We start from the raw sequence: 17,915 nt of genomic DNA, 5'->3' as shown, positions 1-17,915 counted from the left end.
CAGATAACCATTATCAGGTTTAAAAAATGCATGTTCTTGTCCTGAAGTCCACTCGGTGCTAAGTGCATCATCATGTCGGTCTTGTGCAGCTCTAAACAATTCCGGTTGTAACTTCTATGTCCCTAGTGCTGACACTTTTATTTATTCTAGCATTGTGGACCATTGTGGACCATTGTGGACCACTCTGTTTTCTATTTATTATTTACGAACCACATATACATTGCTTTTGGCAATCTTTTGGCCAAACACCATCACCAATGAAGAACTCCACCGAAAAGCTGAAACCGAGTCCATCACCAAGCAGGTTCAACGAAGGCGTTGGCGATGGATTGGAAATGAGCTCCTCCAGCAGACAGCAGACCTCTCCACAGTCGCCCTACGATGACCGCCCAAAGGAAACTTGGAGACGAACAGTGGAAAGGGAGATGAAAGGAAAGGGCTGGACATGGGGTCACCTACAGTGGATTTCAGCCGATCGACATCGGTGGCGGACTATGGTCTTATGTGCAACCTGATGCACGATGAGGAAAATAAAACAAAAATCAAATATACATTACTATGTTGTGTAGAGTAGATTCTGTATCTATGCGCGTCGCGCTGTCATCTGCTGATGAGATGTTTGTGTGTTTGTGTGTGTGTTTGTTTGTGTCATCCTCCATCTTGCTCCTTGTCACTGACTGCTGTCTCCTTCGCTTCTTTTTAAGTGCTAACACTGTGCCCTGCTCTCAGTTGTTATCCCAAATCTTCGAATCAATATTCTGACTACTCTTTCTTCTTACTGGCCTACATGTGAAATTCAAACATTATTTATACCGACCCTTGCTTTGCGAAAATCAACTTTAAAGTCCAGTGCTGGCAGGAAGGGATGAGCGTAAATAATGATGAGAACATTGAAACTTATTTCTTTTTAAGTTTGGCATCCATTATTCTTGTGCTTGTGTATTTTGTTTATAGTAATAGGTCTTTGAAACCGCCTTTAATGATGACAAAAGCGCTATACAAATTAATGATTGTTGTTTTTCTTGCTGTTGCTGAAGTTTTTTCGCCTGCTTTAAAGCACATTCAGATGTTTTGCACTGTAACCTTATTTTTCGAAAGATTTCTAAATTCAGTTTTCTTACACTTTTTCATTGCAATGTTTTTAGGCCCTACCCTATTCACACACTTCTCTTTCTTTCATCCATCACAAACTACACGTCCACAATAACAGGTCAGAACTAGTAGTACAGGATGGGTGATGTAGTCACTCACACAAATGATGCAAAAATTCTGTCACTACACCGTCTTACACAATCATCAAACTAATGTGTTTAGCCAGGACACACAACCTTTATATAAAAAAGCCTAAAAAAAACTTTACACACTTGACTCTGTGTGTGTGTGTGTGTGTGTGTGTTCAGTCGAATTTTGTTATTGATTTTTCACCCACTTCCAATCTGAAATTTTCACCACTTTCTAGTGGAAACACAATATTAATTCATTTCCAGCAGAGAAGAAACATTTTTCCGAGATTTCGGAATTTTTCTTTAATACATATAACTTAATAAAACATGTGTGCGAGGGGCGCTCTTGGAACTTGCAACATCCTGGGAACCCTCACACTTTTACATTTTAAAGTTATATGTATTAAAGAAAATCCCGAGATGAAGGAAAACAAAGTATTTTACATTTTAGTACATTTCAAATAAAAGTATATTTTAGAATTATTTGTTTTATTAGCGTACTTTTTGTTATTAAAGTCTCCCTGTAAAATTTGTGAGGTACATGTGAAGTTTAAATCAACTATTTGCAGATGTGGTCTGCCATAGGCTGATCATTTGAGATGAATGGCTGACTAGATAGCTTGATAAATTACAATGAGACTCTTGTGAAACTTCAGTTCCTATCGCTGCAGATTTTGATATACGTGTTATAAACAGGTTAAGTAGCCACAACACTAATCTCTAATAGACAAACAAACACAAGGACAGCAAGTAAAACAATTTAGAAGTGATGTTTAAAATAATCAACTTTGTAGTGTTGTGAAGTGATTAAAACAATTAATTAAAAACATAGCAAAGCCTAGGTTTAGTAAAGCTATGTGTGAGGTTATAAGCATCGTTCACTCAAAGTATGGACTTCATGAAAAGACAGTATCCGGTACCTCACTCGTCCCAAAATCAGTTTTCGTTTCAAGAGGGCGAAATGTCAGACCATCGGCACACACCCGAGCATACAGGAAAAAGGTCATGAACCTTTGAATAAAATGACACTCAAATGGGAAATCTCACTTGAACAAATCGTTACAGAGATACACAGGCGGCAATCAGCTTGAGAATAGCTTGTTGGTACGAAGACTGGCGATCACTCTAAATACAGAGCGAGGAAAATAAAGTTTACCCACCAGATGCTGTTGTCTACCCTTCAGTTCTATTTGTAATGATGCATAAGCTAAGCGCGCGCGCACACACACACACTCCAAGCACAGACGACTGGCAGTTGTTGATTTGACATTGGATGAGTGATAAAAGATAAGGCATAATTTTTGGCACACACACACACACAGAAAGAAATAGTGGGAAATCAGGGAAGAGAACTGGAAATATATTCATAAAACTAGAGACTACTGTAGTATCAAAATACTTTATTTCCTTTATTATTATTTCACATATCCATGCCAATATACTGTCATGCAATCACATTTCCACTTAACATGTCATTTTCGACCCCAATGCTAATAATTCAGATAAATGAAAAGTACTTTAGAAACAACAAAGATCACATTCGATCTCCGGATTCACCGCCATGAAGGAAGGAAACGTATACTCTTATGTTTGATGACAGTTGGTTGGGAATAGGCTGTTATAATATTTGCACCTTGGAGAACCTGTAAGTCTTCCCTCAACTGTAGAAATCGTTTTAATTGGCTTAGAGTAACTGCTGACGTGATATGTGTGACTGAACGATAATAAATTTCAATCTACGGCTAAACCTGAGACAGTTAAGGCATGGAATTTCAAACAACAGGATCATGACAATTTATTTCCAGAATCACTTTTGTGTGATAACACGTGTTAGTAGCGTAAAATTCGATCATGTCGCTTTTTGCTGATAAGTACATATGCTTGTAAAGAGCTGGTTAACATTAAACCAATGATGCCACATATTTCAACCTACACTTCCTGTTGGCCCAAAATAAAATGTATCGAGTAAAACTAATGAAAAAATACATGATAAAGATTGTACACGCGTTTGCAAATGATGACAACGAAATTCAGACAGAATTATACAGATTATTTTGACATCTGTTACTAAGAGTATAAAAAAAAAAACATGCACTGACTATGGTTGCATCAGGTTGTTTAAGTTCAGATCGTACTCATACCAACAATCTCGCATAACAGGCATGCTCGTGGTTGTACATGTCAAATACATAATAAAGTGCAATACTACATGAAAGCAGCCTGTACAGCTGCGAAACTTTCTAACGAAACATTAAGAGATGTAGAATAATTAACCCTGTGTGCGTCGGGATATTTCGCGTAGAAAGGTGTCAGACAGGACGGTGCGGTTTAAGGGGTTAATGTGTGGCTACAATCTGAACATTGGCAATCAATGCATGATATGTACAAATAGGCTCACGATGTGGGTGTGGACATATTAATGCCAGTATGTACAAACCGATGGCATGGTGAGTCATTAAGGGATAGATGGTTGATACTTTACATAAATGTTCGTAATGAAAACACTGAAATAATCAGCCAGCTAGCCAACTCACCAATCAACGACTCAACCAATCAGTCAGTCCAACACACCCAGCCAACGAAGCAAAAGCACGCACAGTAACAAATGAAGTAACTAGTTAGCTTTCTTATTTTTGATATTAAAAATAATAAGCCAATAAGCATACAATGTTGACATTTATATAATCAAAAGGCTGCAATAACTGTGACGCGTTCTTTTCAAAAAAAGCAAACAAAGAAAAACAGCAAACAAAGTGGAATAAGGTGATGTAAAGAAACACGTTGTCACGACTTAAAAGTTCGTTGTAATTTTTTTTTCTGGTTCACACAACACACAACAACTTAAGAGATGTGTAGGCAAGAATACGCTTTCCAATTTCCAAGTGACAATGATCCTTCAAGAAATCTTTCGCTTTTTTTTCAGAAACAGCATTTTCGACTTTATGTAGATGCAAAGTTCGACACAGAAGAAACAACGAAATTATTATTTTAAATATTCAACTCGAATGTCAGCTAGAGTAGTGATATTTACAAATATCCAGTGCACCTAAGAACGTCTGAATCAAAATGTCTGCAGAGGACAGAACTTGTGTACAACATTGCATAGACATCTGCACAGTTTGTGTGTATTTTCAAGGCAAGCTTACTGCGCTGTCCACGAATCTCGTTAAGAGTAACGGTTCTGTGTAACAGCGGTTTTATGACATTTGTACAAGAGTAGCCAATGAACTAAAAACGGTTTAAGACTTTAAAAAATCGAGAAAAAGTGTGATGACCAAGGGTCTTATTTTTTTTTCAAAATTTTTTGATAATATGTTGAACAATATCGCTTATTAAAATAAGTGAGAAAAGCACAACTTGTAAAAAAATGACTAAAAAATAATTTAAAGAAAAAGTAGTGGAGAAGTTCGATTAAACTGTTAATATCGACTAGTTAAAATAACGCGGTGAGAAAAGATCGTCGAAGTTTGCTCCAACCACGTGCGTTATAATATGGAAAATAATGAATATGGGGTAAACAAGTGGGGCACCAATCCTTCCGGTTGTTTTACCTTGTACCTAATGTCTCCTATCATCCCGAAACAATCCGATGCTTCCTTTCTGAATGGACGATACGAATTTCGGTAATAAATCAAACGATTAATAAAATGAAGCATATAGTGAAAATGAGAATATGTTCACACACAAATATTGGAAAGTTAAGGTCTGCCAAACGTGTATACTGTGAATACTAATGTAAAGTGTAAATAAATAATTGTGAGATTGTAAATACTGTTACATTTCAAACTTTCAAGCACAACTAAAGGTAAAATAAAACGGGATCTGTGTGTACCAGGTAGGGGGCTAGTGTAGTCCTGCATAAAAATATTCAATGAAAAGATAATGCTAGCCTTTAATTATACTATATTAAATAAACATTACACAAAACCCTCTAGCATTTGATTTTGATCATAAAGACAAATCTGAGAACATAGTGTCAGAATCAGGACGCATACTAACACATGTTGCTGTCTGTGGTCAGAACAACTATGTAAGAACTGCCCACTGACTTTATGTAACTCTTGTGTAGATACTTCATTAAACACGAACATTAAGAAGAAAAAAATTTAAATGAAGACCAAGTGTTCCTTTACGTGCACAACAACCCTTACTTTCGGAAACACACGTGTTACAAAACCTTTATTCATACTCATTTTGAGACAAGTGAGGAGACCCCAGACCAGCTGAGGATTCTATATGTTCAAAACTCAACGCAAAAACAGCATTCAACAGAACATATATATATATATGAAGTTAAACCAAATCAAGTAACATGATAAACTGTTTGGGTTACAGAACAGTTATACAGAAAAGATCAAACAATCGAAAAAGGAAAAAAACAAAAACAAAATAGAATCTAAATTGACACATCGCATAATTTCATTGCAAATATGAATAAGATTTATTAGTAATTAATACGATACCCTCCAGTAGTCATCTGTAACTTCATAGTTTATGATTAGGTCGTGTTGATTACTTCTAACGAACTACACAAAAACAAGTCTTCCACTTAAGATAATCTTGTTTTATATCTGAGATGATCTGTCGAAAGCTTACTGTCACGTGACTGTTCTGTCCTTTGAGGTAAAACAAGTTACCTTTATCTCAAACCAAGACGTTAACTGAAAGAGGAGGCTACCTGCACGCACCTTATAAAGGTTTTCACCGGACTGCAAACTGTTATCAGTGGCGGAGAATTCTGCGACGATTTGATAGTCTGCCTGCTCATCGCATGTCCGGGAAAGTTATTCCTACAATATAACATGTGGGCTTGAGAGCGATATTTACGATTGGGATGTCAAGTAAATGATATTAACATTTGTGGAAGACTGCATTATCACATAGCTATGGCTGCTCCTGGAATTCCCAGCGTGGACAGAGGCAAATACCCTGCACGGCGTTGGACATCACGAAATGCAAGCTCAGCACATTCCACTTACCCAACCTCCATTCCCTCCAGAATGTTATCGCTGTCGTCAGATACAGCATGTGACGTCATAGTTGTATAATCTCGGTGCTAGATATTTGCCTATTCCTAGTCCAGAAGAGTCTGGGGGGAACCCTTTAGTTAGGATAAGGCAAGAGGGGGATGAGGATCATTTCGCAAGTTCCACCTGTCTGCACCTGCCCGCAGGACTCTCGTCATCAAGTACGGCTGTCGCGCCAGGTCTCGGGCCGTTGAACTGATTTGCATGAACTGTCTCCACCTTGCGATCGGGGAAAAAGTCTATGTCACAACCTTTGGAGCTGATCATCTCACCACACCGTGCACTTCGTCTGGGCGTTCATGGCTGAGTATACGGGGCACTGGAAAGCCCAGCTGAACGTTTTGGAGTTTGCCAGGACTCCATTGACTCTGCAAGAAAACACTTCACTGATTTATAAGGCAAGTTAGTGTTCTGGATGAAGACGCTCTACCCACTCTGTATCTTGACCTGAATTAACCTGATGTGAATGCTTCACTCCGAGTAAAGAAAACGTGCTCATAGATTACGTTTACACAAATCTACCTAAAGGACATTAATCACGACAATTCATCTATAGAAAAATACATTTAACATGCATTTTACAAGCTATTTTATGATTTCTAGTTCTTCATAAGAAAAATATCTGCATTTCCCCCGTGTATTCTATGTTAAAACGGCTATGTGGAGATGCATCTTGACTTTGGCAGATGATCACTATTGGCAGGGCCGGTGCAAGGCGCCTTAGGCAAACGACAATTACTGCGCCCCCCCTCTCTCCCTCCAAAAGTGAACCATTTATCATTTTCGCACCCCCAGCCTCCCCGCCCTCAGTAACTTCGCTATCCACCAACATGATCCCTTCCCCGCCCCCATCGCCCTCTACTTCCCGGCTGGTTAGCTCGTCCCTGAAATTGTCCTCGAATGATGATTTCCCTGTAATAGGTACATGTACTCAGAAACTAGTGCGAAGAAATCAACCTACAATCAGAGGAAATGTGTCCTGTTCATTGTCATTGTATGAAAATAATATCTTCCCCTAAGATTATTCATCTTTTAAAAAAAAAACCAGCAGGTCATTATTCATGTCTAAAAAAAACAACAAAAGGCCATTTTGGCACCCCTCTCTGTGACTGCTCTCTAGACGACCCTGACTATTGAACTTCACTCTGGTAAGCATGTATTAAATGTCAGGTCCCGTATCAACTCTTTAGATGTGGTAAATGATTATTTTAGCTCTTTCCTGAAAATAATAAAGCTTAGGTAATGTCAACATGCTTATGCGACTGGAGAAAGTAAGTGAAACGTTTAGAAGCTATCTTCGTATATCATGAGCAATTACTAGGTGTCCTCAAATTATTCAAAACAGACGATATCTTTGTTTGCAATTGTTGTTTAACAAAAAGTGGTCTAATAGAAAAAAAAATACCGACGCCTAGTCACAGGTGAAACTTCTCGATAATTCGAAAATGCTGTATCCTGCATAGGACCGTTCCCCCTCGAACATGCTAGTAACAGTTCAGCTCTTTAAGAGATAGAAATGTAAGACCAGCGACGAAAAAGCCTATGAACAAAAACGGCGACGAAATAAACAGCTTGAAATGCACACTGGTGTATACACAGCTGTGGGTGAGACTGGGTGTTGGAAGGGAGAAACTAATGCTTTACCTGGCTTTGCCTGGACTGTGAGGGTCGGTAAGCAGATGCAGTGACAAACCTATGGGGCTCCACTTGGAACAGTACATCTGTACATTGAACACACCAATATATTTGTACCTAATACAAACCAGTATATCTATACATCACATAAATCAGTGTGTACCATATATACACACAGGTACATAACAAACAGTGCCTTTGTGATCCCATGTTTGAGTAAGCGAGAAGGAAATTTGAAAAAAAACTACTTTTATTTTGATAAAGACTAAGCGATACTTTTATAAAGGATTATCTCCACACATTAATATCCAAAACTGGTTGCTCAAATAGACGTATGTGTAATAGCAACAAAGTTATATGAGCGAAAACTCAAACATTAGAAAGATAAAGGTACGCAATCGCTGACAGTACGAACCACGGGGATTATTTACCCTGACGGCGTATCTTTCTAACAATATTATTTCGAATACTAAGGCTCTAAATTATATTACTATTATTTAAGATGCGCTTAGATAATAACAAATAATAGATGGACTTTTATGCAAACACGCAGAAATTAAATAATCAGAAGAATAAAATTATCATTTAAATGTCTCTGCTACAAGTCTATCATCTCCCTTTTCTAACGGGGAACCAGTCTTACTTGCGCGTAGCTTATGAAGAACGCTTGATATTGGGTGAGGTTTACGCTGGGTAGCAGTGGTTCTTCACCGTGATCCTCCACCCATCTCATGTAAGCCTGCAAGGACAGGTGTGCACAACACACAACTTTCTGGTGAATACATATGTAAAATATCTTAGTAGGTCTAATATGAATTTAGCATCAATTTGTGTGACCAAATACAGACATTTTTATTTACTAACAGTTTCTCATTTTTCGTCTGTCATAAATATGACATTTTTGGAAAATATATTTTCAATATTTTCATGCATGTAGTACGACATTTATCACTACAACAATTATTATAGCTATTTGGATAGTCAGATGATAGATATAGAAATAGACACCTGGCGTTTAATGTAACAATCCACATCAATATTTGAGATATAGTACTTGACTTACATAACGAGCAGCACGCAGTCCGCCATTGTCAGCGATATTCTCGTCCAGCGTGAGATCGCCGTCAACCTGCACAGCCAGACATGGCGGCTATAGAGTATGACGTCATGTACGCTGTGTCAGTTGGCACACTGCACTAACTGTCCCTCTACGACTGTCATTCTAAACCGTCTATACCGTTATTTGAGTATATTTGAGTCACAGATGAATGAATAAGTAGAGTGATAAAATAAACAAACAAATAAATAACAGCAACGTGAAGGTAAGAGCCGATATGGTGTTAAGACTTTTTCTGTTAATTAAAGAGTAGATGTTGCCAAGTACTGATGTGAATTAAGACCAAAGGGAATGCCGTATAAATGCACTACTTTTGTAATAATATCATGCTGTCGTTGTCATCATCAGTGTCATCGTCGTGGACCTCTTTGGTAAATATAAGCAACAGAACAGTGCCACAAAAACTGTCCACGGTTAACTCCTCCGACCTGCTGGCCGTCGACACTGATGTCGCTGTACTGACGGATCATGCACTGGGTGGTGATGTTGAAGTAATAGGCCGTCTGGGGGTCCCACCAATCCTCTAGCTTGCCCTCCTGGTCGTATTGTCTGCCTGCAAACGACGCATGTATTCATGTTTAAGTCTGCTTGCCAGTCCTACTCAAGAGTAGACAAGCTCATAGACATGTTCGGCATTGACTTGATCGGGTCGTGCCCAAGTGATCACAATGGCTAGTAGACACTGCGTAGTAGACATTAGCAGTCTGGGTGTAAAAAAGTGTGTAACCTGTCTTAATGATATTTTCTTAGCTTGCTTTACGGGCAGCATTTGTATGTTTGAAAGTGTGTACAGTTAATATTGTTTATTCATGTGTATGAACAAGTATGCTTTTCCCTTTTTTAAAAGAGAAAGATAGTGAGAGGTCGGGAGAAAAAGACAAGAGGCAGACGAAAAAGACAGACAAAATTATACCTTGAAAATCCAAAGCGTGTGTGATCTCATGGCCAATAACAGACCCCATGGCACCAAAGTTGACAGCACTGCAGACAAAAAATTTGTGATTTCCTTTCAGGACCACTGAGAGAGCGGATCATGGGTAGAAGGGTAGAAGGCGGGTAGAAGGAGACGTGGTTGAGATGAGATAATATTGTGTTTGTTTTATATATAACCAAATAACACAGGTAATCACTTACCTGGGGCCGTCTGGAATGTAGTAGGGAAGATGAAACATGGCAATTGGGAAAATGACATCATTTCTCACTGGCGAATAGAATGCATTGACCGTGACAGGCGGTCGAATCCAGCTGCACACAATAAAAGGAAAAAAAAAAGCTGGTTTCGCTACGGCAAACACTGCTGTAGTGTAATGCTGTGGCCACATTTTAATGAAGCTGGAATATAGTGTCTGCTCAAATGAATATATTTAGTGTACCCGACCACCCACCCCCAAAAAAAAAAAACAAACAAAAAACCACAAAATTTCTATTACTAAAAGTGTTAGTTGATTACATCTTTCTCGAAGCAAAGTTTTTCCATTTGCTTTTTATAAAATGCTCGCCAACAAAAGAGCACTTATAATTAAAAATGATTGAATCATTGTAGATAAACCCACGAATTCTGCCCCCTCCCACACACAGAGAATCAACTTCCCGGAACCCCGCAACATTGATGATATTGAAGAGAACTAAAGTGCCTTCAGTTCTATACAAAAACAGGGTTACATCAGCCTGAAGTCGCCCGTAAGATTTCTTCTAGATGGTTTGATGCTCAGAGGACAGCTCGTGCCCACACCAAGTGTTAACAATAGTTCTTACCAATTTTAATGAACCGGAAGTTAACTTGGGCCGTCAGCTCTGCTTTACTTCAGATCATTAGGGACTGGAGGCAAGACGTTATTACTGTGTCTGCCTGTCACCACACACTGCCCCCTGGAGTCTGTGGACACCTGCGAGACAATTTTACCCTTATCCTCGGTTCATAACTACCGCCCCGTGGTTCCTTCCAGTGTGTCCTCTGCTCAAAAGTTCCAGGCTCCTGTGGATCGCAATGTACTACCTCACCACACACATGAGACTATTATACCCACATCATAGATCATACCCGTTAACAACCTTACTGTACTTAAGTCTTACCTTTGCTTTCTGTCAGGGACAGCCTTGAGGTCGGAGTTCATGCGGGTCAGATCGAACTTGCGCCAAGAGATCAGGCTGTTAAACCATGTTTCAGATTCGTGTACCGCAAACTGAAAAGGACGAGATTTGATACAATTTCTTTTCTGAAGCGATGTCTAACACTTCACGAACGATGCCTTTGACCTAAGAAAATGTTCACAATTATTTTCTTCAGCAAACATGTTTTACAGAATTGCAGGGGTAGATTCTGTGACAGTCGGTTACATTTTGTCACATTATCCAGCATAAGAAAGTAATTAACTCACAAATTCTCCTCTCGCTCTTTTTTTGAAAAAAGAAACTGATGAGGATCCGTGTAGGTGTTAGAAGTTAGTATCTAGTGATAGTAAACTCCACTCTACGTCGTGTCAGTAGTTTGTTACAGTTGACTAACCTGTTATTAGATGCCTTACCTGTTTATAGTAGGTGTCCAAAAAGGTGCTGTTGAGTATGTAGGACGGGTAGCTGATTTTGTTAATGATGCTGTCTACCTGAAAAATACAGTGTTAACAAAATGCATGCTTTGTTTAAAGTGAGACTATGTCTGAAGAATATTATTTTATTTTTTAAAATCTGCTGAAATGTGAAAGGATCTCTCGAAACCTCTTTCTGTTGATGATGATTTTGTTCTCAAACTCTTGCACACCTTTACTTGCAACAAGCAACATTGTCACAGACCTTCTGGCGGCTTTAATCCGCGTAGTCCCGTCGATCCACAGTGTTCTCAGTACATACTCCTTAAAGGCCTCCCTGACGTAGGAAATCAGATTCTGAACCTGTGGACATGCAAGAACGAAACAAATAATAGATGCATAGAAATAAATGGCACTCGTGTCACAACAATATTCACGTATTAATTTACTACATACTAAACTGAAATTAAAACGACATTTAAGACAAGGCAGGAGTTCCGATGATCGCACAGAAAACGCGATAAATATTTCTTAAAGATGAAAGTAGCAAATGCATTTACTAGATAAGTGCTACTGTCTTTCTTTCTTCCTTCATTTACTTCTTGTTTCTTTTAAAATTAAATATTATGAATATGAACATGCCTTATACGTAACATTTTCTATTAACAAAATAAGAAATCAACACAATGCGCATAGTTATGTATGTACTTATAGTTATATATTTAATAATTATGCTTTCGCTCCTTTAGGAACTGACTTTTTGACTGATCTTTCGAAGACCACCAGACACATTTTATTTCTGTACTCGGTTAAACCTTCATCATTTATTCTCATGTCAGGTTTCATTTACGCGCATTGCCACCTGTAAACATGTTACCTCACTCTGGTGTTGATCGTGTTTACACAAGTTGGGATTGCCGCATAAAAATATATTGCCAGGGAAAGTTTTCTTTTTCCCCTTTTTCTCTACTCCCTCCCCCTCCCCACCCCCCCAAAAAAAAAAAAGTCTCCAAACATCATCTCGCATTACAGCTCGGAGGTTCATTTACGGTTTCATCAGCTAATGCTCGCAGATCCAACATGAACTCGGTGGACTCAACTATGTCCACGTTACCTTGGGTGTATGGGTGTGTGGATAGGAGGAGGAACAATATGGTTATATGGCACTGTTTTTATTTATCCCATTCACTTTGTCACAACCACTCTCATAAACACTATAAAAAGCTTCTGCTTATTGCATATCGAATATGTGATTTGGTTTCAAAATAAACAGCACACCGAATCTATCAGTAAAAGAAAAAGAATGTAAATAAATTCACACACACACAATCATATACCTACGCGCACACACACACTAACACACACACATGTGTGCCTATTAAGAACGCTTTCAGCTCAAGGGACGTCACCCACCACAGTGATAAGAAGTTCTGTTGTCTTACTTGCAAGAAAAACAAAAAGTTAATTTTAAAAAAACACTCACGTTGGTGACACTCCCTTCCTGTCCAGTCTCTCTGACAAAAATCGCGCCTGTAGCAAAACCCTAGCGCTCTGTTTGTATAAAACGCACATCGCTTCCACTGCTCTTGCATGGAGTCCTCGTCTGCACCAAAAGAACAAATAAAATAAAAGGTCGAAGAACCTCTCAACACCTGAGGCACGAGAGTTAAACAGAAATATTGTTGGACGAAGCAGGTTTTAGATGAGAGAGGAGGAATGTTTGAACAAGTCAACGTAGGCTGGCAGCTCCATCGTTTTATACTTAATTTTAGCATCAGTCTGCAATTGTTTGAAAAGCCAGTATACTCGAAAAGCAAATGGTGGTGGAATGCAAAAGAGATATGTACGAAACGCCTTGCTCGTAAAGCAAATTTAGCCCTTGTTTATGATATTTCAGCTCTTCATATAAAGCGCTTGATAGGAAACACATTGAGAAGAACCATAAAACAGATTCCTGTGCGAGGAGTTCGCGGAAAATATGAACCCATCCCCCGGGTGACAAATGATAAATCTCTAGAGGACCCATTGACTCGCAAAAGTATTGAAAATACAATCAACTAATGGTGTTGCTCTCTAAACAAAAATTGCTGTTCGTTCCGCCTGACTCTGCTTCCTGCAGCTTAAAAAATCCAAGTAATCTCAAGGGCGCCGGAAATCAATCCGAGAGAGAAGGAAAGAAAAAGTGAAGAACGAGAGTGATGTCAAATTTAAGAGCGACATTCAGAGACAAAGAGAGAAACGAGAGGATTTGTATATGGGTGAGAGAGAAAAACAGAGCGAGAGAGGAAAATAGCAGTATCTAGAACTTGTTTGCTGTATTTTTGTGATGATTAATTACGTTTTTGTATGTTAGAGAGTGCTCGCAAGTTTAGGACAAAAATACAAAAAAAGCGAATGTATCGTTGAATGTTAGTGGGAAATTCTGACTTAGCAGCGTTTTGGGAACTAAAGACAAATACAGAGGTATATAACTTAGTCATGAGTTTCGTAAGAATAAGAAAAGCGAAGGCAAAGTCACAAACATGCGTTGAAATAGAGAAGAGAGGGGGAGAGGCTGACCCACCTGAATCATCTAGGCGGAAGAGGCTGAGATCAAAATACGGCTTGAAGGATCGCACCAACACCAGAATCATGTAGTCCCTCAGAAGACTGAAAACAAAATCACTGCTCACATAGATATCTACTGGTACCAGCCAAACTCTATATGTACCATTCAAACCTTAACTGTCTGACACCCGTCATCTGGCCATCACTTTCAACGAATCACGATACCGATGGCACTGAGACATTTTTCTGTTCACCCAACACAGACTGCAAGCCCACAAGACAAACTCAGACTACACACCCACTAGTGATGAGGCGAATAGTTTGGAGAGGGTCAGGCGGGGAGTTGAGGAGGGAGGTGCATGACACATGGTGTTTGAGGAGAAACCTGATGCGCAAGTCGATGGTCTAAAGCCTTTCGAAAGAAAATGATAATCCTTAATGATAATCTTCAGTTGACATATGCAAAGCACACACACTTGCACACACGCACACATCGTCCCTCTCGTTGTTAGTCACATCTCTCACCTCTGATCTTCCGTCCTGTTAATGGCGTCAACAATAAGAGCGGTGATGTTGGCCAGGTAACCCGGGTGTAGTATAACGACCTCGTCATCGCTTGTCACATCAAATCCTAGAGTCATGAAGTACTGTACCCAGGGTAACTGTGGATGACAGAACACTAACAAGTTACCTCTTGACGTCTGTGTATGTCAGGTGCGAGAAGAACGACTAACGCCGCGTGTTCAAGGTAAATAATACTGTCTCACACCTCTAAGTCAGACACAGTTGATTTCCTTGAGGTGCGTTTCTCTGGGAGCAGTGCGCAGTCATCAAATCGGTCTTCATAATATTATCAATTCCTATTTAACTCACTATTTAATCTAGATTTAAAATTGAAGTCAAATTTTCATTGCAATTCCATATCATAATCAAACAAAAGCTCATATTTACACGCAAAGATGAACGCAAAACAATCGTGTAAGTATATATTTATCCTAAAAATCCAATGTGGATGTTCATTGTGTAAAATGTTTTTGCATTCAACAAGAAGTTTAACAGATCAAATAGAGAAATACACACACACGTACACCAAACACAGACCAGACAGCTTGAAACCAAACTTTCGCAGATCAAAGACAAATCGAAGGCAGAACAAAGCAGACGACAAATAGATAGAAAAGGATCAAAAGCGTGTCAACGACCAGATGAAGAACGAAAAAGCGGCAGCACTACAGACCAAGCCATACAGTCTGTCCATTTTGCTGATGGGGACCGGGTTGAACAGGCGTCGTCGATCGTAGCTCTCAGCCCGTCCTTCCGCCGCCTGCGGACACGATGACACGTTTAAAAACAAGTTTCAAAAGCATGCTTGAGTAACACGTTTGATGGGCTGATGCGTTTGAGAGACATTTTGAGAAAAAAATTTGACAGAGAAGATTGATAAATATGTTTGACAGGTTTGACAGTGAAAAAGGCCTTAAACATGATTGACATAATTACATCTGAGATACCATTCTGAGATTGTATTTCAGAACAAGCTTTTCAGCTATGCTCATTACATTAAAAAGCAAGCACGTCTTGGAAATATTTTTAATACTTAAAGAATTAGAATAAAGACTGTGTGGCTGCAGTGATTCTGCGCTTTTTCAACCACAAGAATGTTGCATGATGTCAGCGCCAATACAGACAAACACGCTAACGTCTCTCTCTGGCAAGAAAACAAAAACAAAAACAAACACAAATTTCGTATTTGACAAAAATTTGTGCATCCACTCTGCATACTGTACTACGCGAGATTAGTACGGGAAAAAGAACATAAGGGCGGTTACTCACAGCGGCGATTCTCCTCTCCAGCTCTAGCAGTTGCTCTGCCCGACTGTAGGCGGCGCTGCTGCTGAAGCCCATGGCCTGGAGAATGTGGACGGTCTCGTCCAAAAAGAGGCGCCTGACCTGCAAAACAAAAATCACCCATTTATTTTTTCAGCCAGACAGTTCAGAAGTCTTCCCCACTAGCGTGTTCGGGCGCCATGATCCCGCCAGTCAGCCTTTGTTTGCAAACTGGTTTTGGATCACATACTGTTCTACACTTATTTTAAAAGCGTGCGTGTAATAACTGAAAACCAAGTTTCCACAGCAGTAACATTGATTGGATCAATGTCGGACAACAGAAACATTGATAGAATTAATGTCGGACAACAACACTGATATAATCAATGTCAAACAATATTTTCTCTCGTCAGCTAATAGCCACGAGCAGCTACAGACACGGTAAAGGTCACTCACCACCGAAGAGCCGGAGGTGGTTGAGCTACCACTGCTGGTAGTGAGGAGGTCGTGGTGGTGGTGGCAGAGGTGAAAGATGCTGCGTCCAAGGGCTGGTTGGCAGACGACTGGTCAAACTGCTTGTCGTCCTGGTTGATGCTGCCGTCTGACTGCGAATGGGAAGGTTTGTGTGATGCAGATGACGATGTGGCTGGTGAGGGCGGGTATACGTCGTGCGGCAGCACCGTCTCTCCGATGTCCAGCTGAAACGTACGGCACACACAGCTGTGAATATGTCATAGGACACAAGAAGGGAAAGGGGGGCACGTAGATCTTACTATACAGGTCTCTGTTTCATGTCTGTTCACTCGTTCGTACCTCATCACATACACTCTGAGCTCAAAGTGACTGAAACCTGGGCACTTCTCTATTACCAAATGGAAACACTCATCCTATGCCAGAGCATGCTTTAACGTTTTTTTTATGTTTCAAATAAGGACACACAATGACCTACAGTTGAAGACACGTTTATGTATTCAAATCTTCACTGTACCTTATTATAAAAATAGTATGAATTATTATGTATTATTAGACACTCTGGAAAACAGTCATAGAAAAAGGACATAGCGTTTCAGGAAACAGGAAACTGTTCACAAATGGAGTACTTTGAATTAGTTTGTACGTGCACACATGTATCGCCGCAAGTATGCACACTTATTCATTCACATATGCACAAAGTACCCGAGTGCCCACACCTTCAAAATATACCGGGACGTCGGGTTCCGTTCGTCAACGTCAACTGTGACCCGGAAGAACGGCCAAGCGCCCAGCCTGTGGATCCTCTCCAAGGCCGTGTTGAAGAACCACGTGCTGGCGTTGACGTCACGCGAGATGGACCAGTCGTATGCCTCACGAGCGAGGGCGCGCAGACTGGCCAGGTTCGCCTCCTGCGAGTCCGCGCCGTCAGCCATGCAACTTCGATAGAACCTCCGCACCTTCAACTCTGCCTCCCCCTTCTGGGACTTCTCAGACTCTGTGGACCGAATATGGCTTCTCTTAGACGATTAGTTAAGTACTGGTGATTGAGTATGAAGTGGAGGCTGTGTTCTCTGAGCATGGTCAGACACAAAGCATACAAAGTTTGTGTCAACATGCATCCACACGCTTTGTCCATCGATCTTGAGTCCATCGTATGAGTCAACGCCATAGGCGTGCTAGAAAGGTCACGGAAGAATTAAAATAATACTGCACACGAAACAAATTAGTGGAGGCGAGCAGAAGGCTCTTCTGGAGATGGTGAGGAAAATTGCTGCAGCCATCAATGATAGATATGACTGTTACATAGTAGATGTAATGATTGAAAGGATGAATGATCTTGTACCCACGGACCTCAGCATCGATTCTAATGAAGAAGAAGTAGAAGAAGAAAAGGGAACGATGATGATGAGTACAGTGACCACCATGATATTTCAAAACAATGTATGTCCTAAGCACTAAGCACCAACGACGACTGGTTTCTAAACAGAAGCTATACAGATGACCGAAAACAAGATAAAGAAGTGATATTTGAAAGTTTAAA

The 17,915-nt window shown here is 39.9% G+C and overlaps 2 protein-coding genes across 8 annotated transcripts in view; both read right to left on the bottom strand.

The window, feature by feature from the left end:
• Positions 1-2,606: 2,606 nt before the first annotated feature.
• LOC112563703 (endothelin-converting enzyme 1-like) lies at positions 2,607-11,862 on the bottom strand. Its single transcript, XM_025237963.1, has 10 exons — positions 11,793-11,862; positions 11,528-11,605; positions 11,076-11,185; positions 10,137-10,247; positions 9,916-9,983; positions 9,431-9,555; positions 8,949-9,014; positions 8,529-8,624; positions 7,895-7,971; positions 2,607-6,618 (listed from the first exon to the last, which is right to left on the bottom strand). The coding sequence occupies exons 3-10, from the start codon at positions 11,114-11,116 to the stop codon at positions 6,519-6,521; spliced, it is 684 nt and encodes a 227-aa protein (XP_025093748.1). The 5' UTR covers positions 11,117-11,185; positions 11,528-11,605; positions 11,793-11,862; the 3' UTR covers positions 2,607-6,518.
• A 2,819-nt stretch (positions 11,863-14,681) lies between these two features.
• Positions 14,682-17,915, bottom strand: part of LOC112563702 (endothelin-converting enzyme 1-like) — a 129,338-nt gene continuing 126,104 nt past the window's right edge. For all 7 annotated transcript variants that reach the window (XM_025237955.1, XM_025237960.1, XM_025237957.1 and 4 more), the window contains 5 exons: positions 17,092-17,369; positions 16,358-16,599; positions 15,908-16,024; positions 15,312-15,398; positions 14,682-14,736 (listed from right to left, as the gene is read on the bottom strand). In XM_025237955.1, coding sequence (XP_025093740.1) covers positions 15,931-16,024; positions 16,358-16,599; positions 17,092-17,369 — 614 coding nt within the window. In that variant the 3' untranslated portion in view covers positions 14,682-14,736; positions 15,312-15,398; positions 15,908-15,930. The remainder of the gene's footprint in view (positions 14,737-15,311; positions 15,399-15,907; positions 16,025-16,357; positions 16,600-17,091; positions 17,370-17,915) is intronic.

This window comes from Pomacea canaliculata, linkage group LG5 (genome assembly GCF_003073045.1).
Source record: "Pomacea canaliculata isolate SZHN2017 linkage group LG5, ASM307304v1, whole genome shotgun sequence".
Lineage (NCBI taxonomy): Eukaryota > Metazoa > Mollusca > Gastropoda > Architaenioglossa > Ampullariidae > Pomacea > Pomacea canaliculata.
Note: the sequence above shows the minus strand (reverse complement) of the source record. Positions and strands in the feature narration are given on the sequence as shown.

Excerpts from the sequence above, each read along its gene's own strand:
- LOC112563703 (XM_025237963.1), bottom strand. The coding sequence starts at position 11,116 with ATGAACTCCGACCTCAAGGCTGTCCCTGACAGAAAGCAAAG. Across the intron at positions 9,556-9,915 it reads ACACGCTTTGGATTTTCAAG|GCAGACAATACGACCAGGAG; the intron begins GTATAATTTTGT and ends CGTCGTTTGCAG. Across the intron at positions 9,015-9,430 it reads TCAGTGTCGACGGCCAGCAG|GTTGACGGCGATCTCACGCT; the intron begins GTCGGAGGAGTT and ends CTGGCTGTGCAG.